This window comes from Megascapheus bottae, chromosome 5 (assembly GCF_031878675.1).
Source record: "Megascapheus bottae isolate mThoBot1 chromosome 5, mThoBot2.hap1, whole genome shotgun sequence".
Classification (NCBI taxonomy): Eukaryota; Metazoa; Chordata; class Mammalia; order Rodentia; family Geomyidae; genus Megascapheus; species Megascapheus bottae.
Window position 1 is genome coordinate 39,538,358 of NC_143513.1, and position 13,522 is coordinate 39,551,879.

At 35.2% G+C, this 13,522-nt stretch overlaps 1 protein-coding gene across 1 annotated transcript in view; it reads right to left on the bottom strand.

Moving 5' to 3' along the window:
- Positions 1-13,522, bottom strand: part of Reln (reelin) — a 422,671-nt gene that overhangs the window by 289,050 nt on the left and 120,099 nt on the right. Inside the window, exon 3 of the mRNA XM_090332938.1 lies at positions 11,153-11,288. Within this exon, the coding sequence (XP_090189064.1) occupies positions 11,153-11,288 (136 nt within the window). The remainder of the gene's footprint in view (positions 1-11,152; positions 11,289-13,522) is intronic.

Consider the following 13,522-nt stretch of genomic DNA (forward strand, 5'->3'; position numbering starts at 1 on the left):
AACATTATCTAAGCCCACATCTGTCTCCAGCATTGCTGTACTGAAAAACTCTGTATCAGTGAGCTAGAAACAGCAAACATGAATTTCAAATTAACTTAATATTGAAATGTATATTAGGACACCTCTGTGTGCTTGGAGTTGTTATTTTCCATGGAGAAAGGGTAGACTAGGAATGCAGCTTTAGAGATAGGTTAGCTTACATTAAAAAAAATTAACCTGTAGCTCCCCTCCTAGCTAGAATCTGGGCAGCGCCAAATAGATCAGGAAAATGTGGTATATATACACAATGGAATTCTACTTATCCATCAGATAAAAATCATTATGTACCATTTGCAAGGAAATGGAATGACTTGGAAAAATTATAGTAAGCAAAATAAGCCAGACACAAGAAAGCATTAGGTTGAATGGTTTTACTTACTTATAGTAATTAGAATATGCTTATAAATCTACAAGTAAACACACTGGGTGAAAAGCAAAGGGTTACAGATGAATTGACTAAAGTAGAATAGACTATAGAGAATGCAAATAGACTAAGTCAAAGCCCAACAAAATAAGTAGCAGGAAATGGGAACTCACAGGGGGCCAAGGGGTAAAAGAATGAAAGGGATAAGGCAGCTGGGGAGGGAGTGGGGAGGGATGCAGGCAGAATTCATTGTATACAACATAGAATTAAGAAGTAAAAGGGGTAGGTTGAAAGATGATGAAGATGTTGAAGTATGACACAGATCAAGATGCATTGTACACATAACCTGTTTTGTTAAAAAGCAAAAACATTAAATACATAACCTAAAATTAAGATAAATAAGGGAAAGTGTGTGTTGGGAGGAGTGGGTGAGAATGATGAAAGGGGTGATGCTGATCAAGACTCACTGTCTTCACAAACTGCTTTGGTGAATGGCAACTTCTTTGTACAACAACTTAAAGATAATAGAAATATACACAAAAATCAAGCAAATGCAAATCCCTTTGGATTTGCATAAAAATATAAAGAGATCAACATGTAAGAAGTTTTTCCAAGTGCAAACCATTTCCAAGGTTTTCTTCAAGACTGATAGAAACCTTACATGGAAATCATTTCCATTTCATCTAACATTGCAAACAGGGGCTGCTTTAACTATAAGCCAATATTTTCTGTCCCAGCTTCTAGTGCAACTGAAGGGACTTCCAGGAATTGGGGATCTGGTAAGTCACAGCAGCCCTGACTTCTTAAGACACTGTCCTTGATTATTCTTGCATCTTCTTGGAATGAACCTGAGGCCTAAAGATTTTGTTATAATTCTGAGGCTATCAAGACTGCTTGAGGTATACATTTGTTTACTGGTTTTATTTTAAACTGTAATACTAAAGGAATTTTATATTCAGACTCAAATAACTGATGCAAAAAGTCTATCTCCAGAAAAGAAAACTCAGAGACACAAAGTCTGAAAGAATTGGTAGGGAGAATTGTATACATTCCAGATAAGACTGTTTGATTACAAAACTTAATCAAAAAGCCCAGCTGGGAGTTACTAAGTATAAAATGGAATTGAGATTACAGAATAAATATTCTTTGAAAGAAAACTGATTCCCTTTGTGACCTCTCCAAAGAGGTCATCACAACATGATCCAAATGAACCATTTAGAAATTTTCCCTTACTGTTTTTTCCTATGGATTATAGGACTGTATGACAAAGCTAATACCCTTTGTGTTGGATAAGCAAAACTAAAACATTTAAATTGTGAATTATTTTCCCTACGTAATTTATAGTTATTTATACATTTAGATTCTTCCAGTAGGCTTCTATTGCTTTTCAATCCATGACTACTGCTTTTCCTTCTAAAATCAAGATCTTGGAATAAAAATGAAGATGAAACCCTTCCTCCTCTTTGTAAGTTCCAATGAAACATGGACAGGTACAGATTCAGTTACTCATCTAGAAGATATATATATATATATATATATATATATATACAATATAAAATTTTCTATACAGCTATCCACTTTAACCTACTAAAATAAACTTCATCAGTATAGCATTTCATCTGACTGTTTTAGACTTAAACATGAAGGTTTAGATTTTTAATATATTAATTTGGATTTCATCATCATTTAATTTGAAGCAACATTTAATTTTAACACCAGAAAGTAAGGAATGTCATTGCTGAAATCACATTTAAGACTTCATATTTTCACCTAATGTGATTGCAGGTACCTTTTGCTGATCCATCTTTCCCTCCCACACACAAAATCATTCCATGCCAAATCCCTTAAATGCTTCTTTTGAAGATTAAAATTAATTCCTATGGTTACTCTTCTATAATCCTCCATCTTTTAAAAATGCAAGACATGCTTTTTCTTGGCTTACATTTTTTGAGAACTCAGATGGAACCCCAAATACCCTATAGCTGGCTTTTAAAAAACAACATACATTCAACAAAGCTATTCATCAAGGAGTTTGATTCTTTTGTGATTATAACAAGGGGCTTCAAGTGTTCACTCAGTATTAAATCCTTATTGTCAAGAATTTTCATGGAAATACACAAGATATTCACATTGATTCTAAGTAAAAGTCATTATGAGAAGCTCTGCTCTATTAGATGGCACATAAATGCTTTTTGTTGTTGTTGTTTTAATTTGTTTTTGCCAGTCATGGGGCTTGAACTCAGAGCCTGAGTACTGTCCTTGGACTTTTTTTTCTCAAGGCTAGAGCTCTACCACTTGAGCCATAACACCACTTCCAGCTTTTTTTTAATGTATGTGGTACCAAGGAATCAAACCCAGGTCTTTGTGCATGATAGGCAAGCATTCTACCACTAGGCCAAACTCCCAGCCCATAAATTCTGAATAATAAGGCACTTAATGTATTATCCAGTACTAAGGGTGGCAAGAAAGCCTCTTACCTTCATGTTCTAATGATTTGACAGCAATTTACTGAAAACATATGCATTTTTTTCTAATTTTAAAGAAAACTTTAAAGAAAGTCAAGTTTGCCAAATCTTTTAACTTAAAAAAAAAAATCCCTGGATGGGCTGGGAGTTTGGCCTCGTGGTAGAGTGCTTGCCTAGCATGCACAAAGACCCGGGTTTGATTCCTTGGTACCACATACTTAGAAAAAAGCTGGAAGTGGTGCTGAGGCTCAAGTGGTAGAGCTCAAGCCCAGGACTGGCCCCCCCCCAAAAAAAAATCCCTGGAAATTAAGGTGCTTTGTTTCTTTTTTAAACACACACACACACACACACACACACACACACACACACGAGTATTTTAAACAATGCAAGCCTTTTAAATCTAGTCTTCCTCTTGTATACATCTAAGGTTTTGCTCTTCTATAAGCTCACCCTGCCTCACCATCAGCAGTCATGAAACAGATGCTAGAATAATTAAAAACCTATCACAATAAACTCTCCCATCACATGATGGACTAAGGAAAATGCAGGAAGTCTAGGGGTGTCCTTGTCTCACTTTATCCACTTCTTTCTGGTTGACAGTAGACCTAATGTGCATCCTCACACCTCTCCTTTTGTAGGAAGCCTGTCTCTGGGGATCACTTGCAGAAAATAGGACACTGAGACCATAATTAAAGTAATCTCTTTCCAGGCAGATGCTGCAGTTGGCTCTGTTATCACATATTACAAAAGGCATCTTGAAGGTTATAAAATGTGCAGCAAATAGCTTTGGAGATGAGAAACAGCAATTTTTCATCTAATTTTGATCCATAGACATGTAAGTAAGTACTGCATTGCTACTTTTTGGGTTTGAGCCAAATAACTATTATGGTGCTGAAATGAGCCGGGCAGTAACCAAAATTAAAGAATACTTCAGCTTTTATCCTCAAAGTGAGAAAAGCGCTTTTGTAACCATCTTTGCACTTAGCAAAGAAGGATGCCATCTCAAATCTGAGCATTAACGTCTGCAGGCGGATTTAGAAGAAAGGCCTATGTGGCTTAGCTTTATAGCCATACTTTCAGTGTATTTGCTTAAGTTAAAACCATGGTTTGATTAAGAGACCTACCATCTTAGCTCTTTTGCAATTACAGTGTACATTTTAATTAGAAAACTTTGCACTGTTTATCTTTCCTATAAAACCTATAACATTGCTGTTTGAAATATATGTGAGCCCATATAACTAACATGCCAATATTATTTATAATCCCTTCTATAAATAAGAATAGAGAAAACACATAGAAGTAATTTTTGTTTCAAGCTTAGGATTTATCAATGACAGTAAGCAAAACCTGGCTTCAACACTGCAAATTTCTGCAATGGACATGCAAATTATTATTTATTATTCATATCATTTATTAATTTTCAGTGGTAATTAACTACATTTGTATAATTTTAAAGACCTTTTCTTAGAATCCTAGAAAATATAGGGTTTACATTCATTTCCTCAAATAAAAAAGTTTTCTAGTAATGAAGTTTTACATGGACTTGGACCATTTAACTAAAAAATACTGTAAATAACTATTGACCTTTACATTTTGTGTAATCTAAATAGTATTCAGAAGTAGAAGTCTAGTTTAACTTAATAAGCAACAGAATTATTTGTATTCCATAATGTTCAAACATTCACAATTTTATTAAACAGATAATTCATAAATTAGTGGAGAAAAACTACAAGCCAAAAATGTAAGTTACAGAAAGAAAAAATAATTAAATGACCAAATTCTTATTTCCAGAGCGCCTGAAATGTGACAACATAAGGGTAGTTTCTACCACTGCAAGCCTGGAGGCTTACAAATAGCTGTGTGGAAGCTAGAATTCATAATATTTTATACATAATACACATACATAAGCTGGAATACATAATATTGTACGTTCATGCCTTGTGTATTTTTCACTTGTGTGTTTATGCTTTTTGTAGCTATTTAGTCTTACTTTTCTTTGACAAACTATTCATAACTGTTTATTTATGGAATACAATGTGATGTATTGATAAATATATATGTATATATGTGGGTGTGTACACACACATACACACACACACACACACACACACATATATATATATATATCCAATATGGCATGATCCTATCAATCAAGCTAATCAACATTTAGTATATTGAGTACTTACTATTTTCTACAATGAGACATTTGAACTCTACTCTTGAAATTGTATATATAATGAATTACTTTTTTACTTTGTTCACAACTCTGTTGTGCAATAGATCTCAAAACGTATTCCTTTGATCTGAAACTCTGCACTCTCATCAATAAATCCCACTTTCCTTCATTTCCACGCAATATTGTGAATAAACTACAGTGTTATTCTTCAATTTGTTTTATTGTATCACATGAAAGGCAGTTTTCATTATGTATGTTTCACCCAGGTTTGTCTATATGTCAGTAATTTTGTTCTTCAGTAATTATCTTTTATCTCTTATTAACTTCTAATCAGAAGATGATTAGTAGTCTTAAAATGCTACTCTAAAATAATTCTCTCAATGTGTATTTTATAAAATGTTTCACACACTCAGTGCCTAAAGTTCTAAGTTGATCTTTTATGCACTATTTACCACATCATAACAGAAAAGCAATTCTAATACTAGAGAAACAATCCAAATTGCTACCCATATCTCATTTTGCACATTTCTATCAGATTTAGAGACCATCTATGAAGTGCTTTTAGATTAAAGGACTGTGGTCTTTTGCTTTTAGGGACATTACAAATAGTTTCAAATAAAAAGTTCCAAGTGGTATAGAATCCACTTAATAGTACAAAGAAGCTTCAAATGGGTTCCAAATCTCTGCCCAGTTATTACAGTGCCTCTTAAGTGTTCTGACACCATCACGTGCAAGGAAAGGACAGGAAAAATGTAGATTTGCCATCGCCACATCCCTTTTGGCTTCTATATCTAATATTAAGTAAACAAGCATTTCTGTATTAAAAAAAAAAAACGTAAGCCCAGCAGGGCACTAGTGGCTCATGCTTGTTTTTCAGCTACTCAGGAGGCTGACACCTGAGAACTGAGGTTCAAAGCCAGACTGAGCAAGAAAGTCAATAAAACTCTTATCTCCAGTCAACACCAAGAAAAACAAGAAGTGGTGCTGTGGCTCAAATTGGTAGTATTAACCAGGAACAAAAGAGCTCAGGGACATCACTGAGGTCCAGAGTTCAAGCCCCACAGTCAACCAAAAAAAAAGCACAATTTTTTAAAACAGTAACAAACATTAACCCAACCCTTTGATATAAGATAGCCTTTCCTAGAAACATACTATCATTGGATCTTGGTATAAATATTTCACAAAAGGATAGAGAAAATTTCCCATTATAAAGCACTAACGTTTCTCTGATAGTCTCTTGACTGATTGTGATACAAAGAAAAGTGTCCTTCCTAGTAAAAGTGCCAAGACAGTACCCTCAGAACCAGGACTACCCACATTGAATCTCTGTGGGGGAAGCCTCTATGACCTAACAAGGGAGAAAGGGAAAAGGAAAAATAAAAGGAGTAGTTTTGTCTTTCTATTGCCTGATAATTTTTAAAATATGTTATACAACTGATATAACAAAAACAATTTCTTCTAGCCTTCTTAGAGACTGGTGGACCTCTTTTATTTCAACCGTACTACTCAAAATTAAAAACTAAAGTCGTAGGAAGCATTCTGGCCTCATTTATGTACACATTGATACATAAGGATACACATCAGATGGCAAACTAAGACTCTCTCCTTGTCAAAGCCCAATTGACTAAATAACTCAATGAAATCCAGGGGCCTGTGAAAAAGTGATGGCTCCAAGCCATTTACTTTTATGAAACAATGATGTTTGGGGTTTTTTTTGTTTTTTTGTTGTATTTTTGCCAGTCCTGGGCTTGAGCTTAGGGCCTGAGCACTGTCCTTGGACTTTCTCAAGGCTAGAGCTCTACCACTTGAGCCTCAGCACTATTTCCGGCTTTTTTCTATGTATGTGTTACCGAGGAATCGAACTAGGGTCTTCATGCATGGTAGGCAAGCACTCTACCACTAGGCCAAACTCCTGGCCCAATAATGATGTTTTTTATCCCATCATTCAGAGGTATGTTTTTGAGCTGAATTAAAATAATTTCCCCAAGTTTAAAATAAAGAAAACTAGACCACCATAAAAAATATAACATAATTGTGACTGAAGACTTATTTGAAAGCCCTCCTTCAGAAAAAGAGCATATCTGGTTTTATCTCAGTGTGGATCCAATCATTTCAGGCATCCACAAGAAGTCATTTATTTTTACAATAATACTCAAATAATCTTGAAAGTGGAGGAAAATTTGTACATATCCATTCTTAGCATCGTTATCTATAAACATGAATGCTTTCCCAATGGACACACCCATGCAGGTATCTTCAATCTTATTCTAAAAGCTCAAGTAACAAGCCAAATACATTTATGATATTGCTTTCTGATGGACAGAGATAAATGGCAATCACACTACCTTAACTAAACAATTCTCTAGACAGGCTAGAATGGCTCTCATCAAAAATTAAAGACATCTTAATTCACTCAACGCAGCACTTCAAATCTCTACATCTATATTATTTACAGTCTGTCAGGTATTATAACTATCTTCAGTTTTTCCAATTATATTTATATGCTCTTGTTTAGAGTAGTACCTTAAGAAAACAACCTCACTAGGAGATTATTTTCTTTTAAAGTATCAAGTGTTCAAATATGGTACTCCTATGTTCTTTGCTGCAGTGAATCAATTCTTTTTAAGGCTTAGATTTTAAATAACTTTTTACTTCATTTTGTTTTCATTTTAGTTCTTTTGAAATTAGAATATATTAAGTAGTATTGTCATTCTTCAAAATGACACATCTAGAAATACAGATACGAAACACATGTTGACTATTTTTAAAAATTACATTCTAATGACACACTGAAAACTAACATAAATTGTATCAATACCACATTTTACTCCAGTAAATAGCAGAGGAGTTTATTTTAAAGGCAATTGTGGTGGAGTATCATATAATCCAAGAGACATATATATATAAAGAAACAAAAAGAGTGTTATATAATTTAAAAGACAAGAAAGTAACTGAAATAAATGTAAGGTAAAAATATAATTAGCATTTTAATAGAGGATCAGCCAAAATAAGGGAATACATATTATGTTGGTTTTCCTTGGAAAGATTCTAAACAGCTTTTGAGGAATTAGTACGATTTTCACAAATGAACATGTGGGGAGGGACAGCATTAGGCCAATGGTAAAGCATAGAGAAAATCAGAATTTTTCCACAATTGTGGGAAGTCCTGCAGGTTTATACTCTACAAGGAAGAACTGGAGATGGAAATTAAGACCGAAGATAAACAGCCTGATGACTTTAAATCTTCATCAAAAGCAAGGCCTTTTGGGCTTATTCCAATTTTTAGTGGGCAAGGCTATGCCTTACAGTAGGTAGGTAACACTGTACAGGATACTCTCAGGAAAAGTAGATAAAAAGAGTGCAGACCAGTTAGGAAGCCTTGAAATCATCTCAGCAGGAAGCATCGGAAGGATCTGGTTCTGAAATGAGAAAATGTTTCTACGAAAGAGAATGATGGAATTGAATGTCAACCAATTGTATGGGATAAATGTAATGTTGTCAGCCTGAAGAACACAGAAGACAGATGGACAGAAGCAGTATAAAGTCAGCTATGGGAACCACTGGCACTGAATTTGTCTTCTCAAGAGGAAGTAAAGGCAGTGGTGCATTTTGAAGTACACTGGTTTTATAAGACTTGGCCATCTTAAGTGGGATGCTGGAACAGAAAATATTTAAGATATCTTCTAGCTTTGTTTAGTTTAATTACCCCATGGAACTGTTTCTGAATTGCCTGTGACTCTACTATTGGCCTATTCATCCACTCAAGAGAGTAGTGTTTACTGTGTGCCAAATATTTGTTCTAGACAGTAAGGGAAAATCAGTGACCCAAAGATGAAACAAGCTTCTTGCATTCAAAAAAACAGGTATTTTAAGGGGAACTGGCAGATGATAAAGAATGTACACAGTTACATGAATGTAGCATATCCTGGATTTGAAGAAGAACAACATATTTGGGAGAAAAGGTAAGAACAAGAGTCAATTTTGAAAGATGAAGAATGTTGGCTGTAGACCACAAGAAAAGTAGACGCACAGTATGGTGTTTTTCTTTTTTCTTTTTTCATGGCCATGGCTTAAACTCTGGGTTTGGGTGCTGTCCCTGAACTCTTTGCCTCAAGGTTGGAGCTCTACAAGTTTGAGCCACAATACCACGTCTGGTTTTCTGGCAGTTAATTAGAGATAAGAATCTCACAGATTTTCTTGCCTGGAATGGGCTATAGGCTCAAGCCACCCGTACCCTACAATGTGGTACTTTTCAAAGAATGCTATTAAGAAGATGGCTTGTCATATAACAAGTGATTATTGTCCCTAATGTACTATGTTATCTCTCATCTCTTTTGCTGTCCCTTGGTTATCTCATATTGCTAAAGTATTTCACCTGGTTATCTGATATATTGTATATATGAGTATTTGGTTATTTGAAATTGGATAGGGAAGGGGGAAAAACAAGATGAGGGCTGGGGGTGGGGGGAGGGAAATGGGGTCCAAGACATGAGAAAGGGTATCAATGTATGTGAAGTAATACACCTTCTATCTGGTGAATATAATGTAACCCTTCTATTAATTACAATAAAAATATATGAAAGAAAAGAAGATAGCTTACATGTTCATCTTTGCTCTATTCACAATAGCCAAGCAATGGAAACAACCCAGATGCACCACTACAGATGAATGGATATGAAAAATGTGGTACATATACACAATGGAATTCTACATAGCCAACAGACAAGATAAAATAATGGCATCCGCTGGGAAGTGGATGAAACTAGAGCAAATTATGTTGAGTGAGATATGCCAAGACCAAAGGAACAAAAGGTTCATAGTCTCCTTGATATGTGGATATTAGATCCAAACAGTACAAGAACGATGACTCAGTATTTGGGTACTCAAGGTTATTGACATGGTCTTGTAGATATAAATATAAATACATAAACATAAAATCTATGATGGGATATATACTCTATAGACATAATGCTACAGTATATACATGGATATGTATCTATAACATATAAACTCTCAGCTTAATTTTAACTATGTTCTAAAGTTTATGTGCCAGTGATTTCATATAGAGACTCCTTTCTTGAATACTGTTTCTAAACATGACATTTGAAGTATGATGTAAAAATCAGTGTTAATAAAATCTTTCAATAAAAAAGAAAATGGCTTACTGTATCCCTCAATTTCCTCTTTTTTTTTTTTTTTAACCAGTCCTGGAGCATGAACTCAGGACCTGAGCACTGTCCTTGGGCTTTCTCAAGGCTGAACTCTACCACTTGAGCCATAGCACTGCTTTTGACTTTTTCCATGTATGTGGTATCAAGGAATCAAATCTAAGTCTTTATGCATGCAGGCAAGCAGTCTATCACTAGGCCAAACTCCTGGCCCTCAATTTCCTCTTAACAGAGAGAATCTTTAGATTTCTGTAGAATGCTTGACTTAAGGCCACTGTTAGTTAGCTAAAGGATCACATTTTCTTCCTGGCACTAAATGACCACCGAGCTCAAAAAATACAATTATGACTATCTTTCAATCAGTGTATGTAGTAATAAAGCACGATTTATATCAGTTTTCATCTTATTTGCTCAAAATCCACTTTCTTATTGATTTGACTTCTCCCATTACTTTTATTTTTTAATTGGTAAATAATTTTATGTATTTATAGGGTACAATGTAATGTTTTAATATGTTTTCATTGTAGAATGATTTGATCATGGTTAATTAGCATACACATAAGTTTTCATACCTAAAACTGCTCAGTAATTTGGATATATATTATTACTGATAGAAATCCAGCAGTACAATAGAACTCTAAAAATGTTTTTCTTCACAACCCTTTGCACTCTATACAACATACCTCTGTCCTCTAATTCTCCCTGCCAATTAACTTACCTTTTTCAGCTAGAACCCAATTTTGAAATCTGGAGGCTACAAAAAAAATGCAAAAATAAATGGAACTTACCTTTATTTTTTGAGGCTTTTAACACTAAAATTAATCGTTTTATTTAAAGGTAGATATGGACAATATACTTCATTTGTTATTCTATATGTAACACCATGAAAAGTTGTAAGGATGGGCCTTCAGTACATGTCATGGGCACTTTGGGTACTTACATGAAATTCACACAGCCTGTGCCAGCAGGTGGGGCAATCCAGACGAAGCTGAGGTTGGTGGTGGGCAGATGACTCACGTGAGAAGCCACCACGCTGCACATAAACTGGTTACCAAACTGGTGCTCAGACATGATCCCTGACAGACAGAAAGAAAAGGTCATCAATGTAAAGAAAAGAAAATGAAGTTCATCTTATCTAACATAATGGTATTTCCTAGACATTTTATTTTAAGATTTTTGTTATATGGCTTCCATTAAAGATATGGATTTTTTTCTCTTTTTAAAGCTTGAAGAAAAATAAAAACTTAAAACATTGCTGCCAGGTGCCGGTGGTTCACTCCTGTAATCCTAGCTACTCAGAATGCTAAGATCTGAGGATTGTGGTTCAAAGCCAGCCCAGGCAAGAAAGCCTGTGGGACTCTTATCTGCAATTAACCACCAGAAAACTGGAAGTGATGCTGTGGCTCAAAGTTGTAGAGGGCTAGGCTTTAGCTGAAGAGCTCAGGGACAGAACCCAGGCCCACAACTGATCCAAAAAGAAAAAAAAAAGAATAACCTACTTAAAAACCATTGTAATATTTGTTTGCTTTCATTTTGTTAGATCATCCAAAACAATTAGGACTACCTTACAGCTGAAGAAGATAAGAGTTTCATGAAGCTATGTGCAGCCCAGGAGACCAAACACCACATGTTGCTGAGTGGCATAAGGAAAAGCTTTTTAATATATGTGGATTTATGTTAGTTTTTTTCTCAAGTAGGGAGATCAATATTTTCTTGGTATTTCACAATTTTAGCATCAAAAGTAATACATTCTGGGGCTGAGAATTTGGCCTAATGGTAGAGTGCTTGCCTAGTATGCACAAAGATCCAGGTTTGATTCCTCGGTATCACATACATAGAAGTGGTGCTGTGGACTCAAGTGATAGAGAACCAGCCTTGAGGAAAACCCAAAAACAGTGCTCAGGCCCTGAGTTCACTCCCCAGGACTGGCAAAAAAAAAATTAATACATTCTGGAACCTCCTTTAACCCCTGGTCCTGTCGAGGTTTCTGGGAAAGATGTTGCTTTTGGGTTTGAGGCTGTTTCAAAATGGAGGGGACTTTTTCACTGAATATCTTTTTTTATTGTCCAGATAATGTATACAGGGGTTACAGGTACATTCGTCAGATAGTAGGTGCATTACTTCTCACACATTGATACCCCTTCTCATGTTTCTGAGTCATAACTTATAGAGTATCTCCAGTTCTGTAAACCTGCCAAACTTTCTTTCAAAGTTTACTCCTTTCCAAACTTCATTCTCTTCCAATTATTTTAGTCATGCAATGAATGAAATCCTGAGTTGGTATGGGTTGATATATGTCATTTTGACCATTTGTCTTGTTATTGTTAGGGATTATGGACATGCTGCTATACATGTAGTAATATATCATTATCATTTTAAATTTTAATTTGTAAATGATAGATGATATTGAACATTTTCCATGAACTAATTTGCTGTATACATATCTTCTTTGGTAAGGTGTCTGTCTAGGTCTTTTCTCCCTTTTCTAATTACATTTTTGCTATCTTTTTGTTGAGATTTTATTAATATTTGTGTCTTAGTTAAAACTAAGAAGACTACCTTATTTTTAAAAAATGCATTTCCTGATAGGTCAGCTGGGAGTTGATCAAGTTATAGCTATACCACAGCACTCTTATGGCAAACATAATTCATGTACAGAACATAAGCTGGGCATGGTGGGTCACGCCTGTAACTCTGCTACTCAGGAGTCTGAGATCAGAAGATCAAGTTTCAAAGCCAGCCAGGCACAAAATGACCTGAGACTAATATCCAATTAACCTCTAGAAAACGGGAAGTGGCGCTTGACTCAAGGGTAGGGCATTAGCCTTGAGCTGAAGAGCTTAGGGACAATGCCCAGGCCCATGGGTAGGGCAGCAGCCTTGAGCTGAAGAACTCAGGGACAACGCTCAGGCTGAGTTACAGCCCCATCACCCACAAAAAAATTAATGTACAGAATATAAACAGGCTGCTCTGAAGACTGCAGTAATGCCTAAACACAGATGATAGCTAGAATATGAACAAACAACAAAATGACCAGCTTCTTTCTCTCAATACTAACAGGACTGCTGTCCATTCCATTCCTCATATGCCACTATCTGACAGAATGTCCATGGTAGAAGGGGGTTTGCACGTATAAAGGGTACATGTAAACTTTCTTCTATGAATCCAAATTTCTCTTTAAAAGTTTATTATATAACTAATAAAAATATTGCCCAAAGTGAAAAACTAAATTAAAAATTGTCTTTTTTTACTGACTAACCTTAGGCAAATGATTTATTTTCTCTGATATTCAATATTCTTATCTACAACA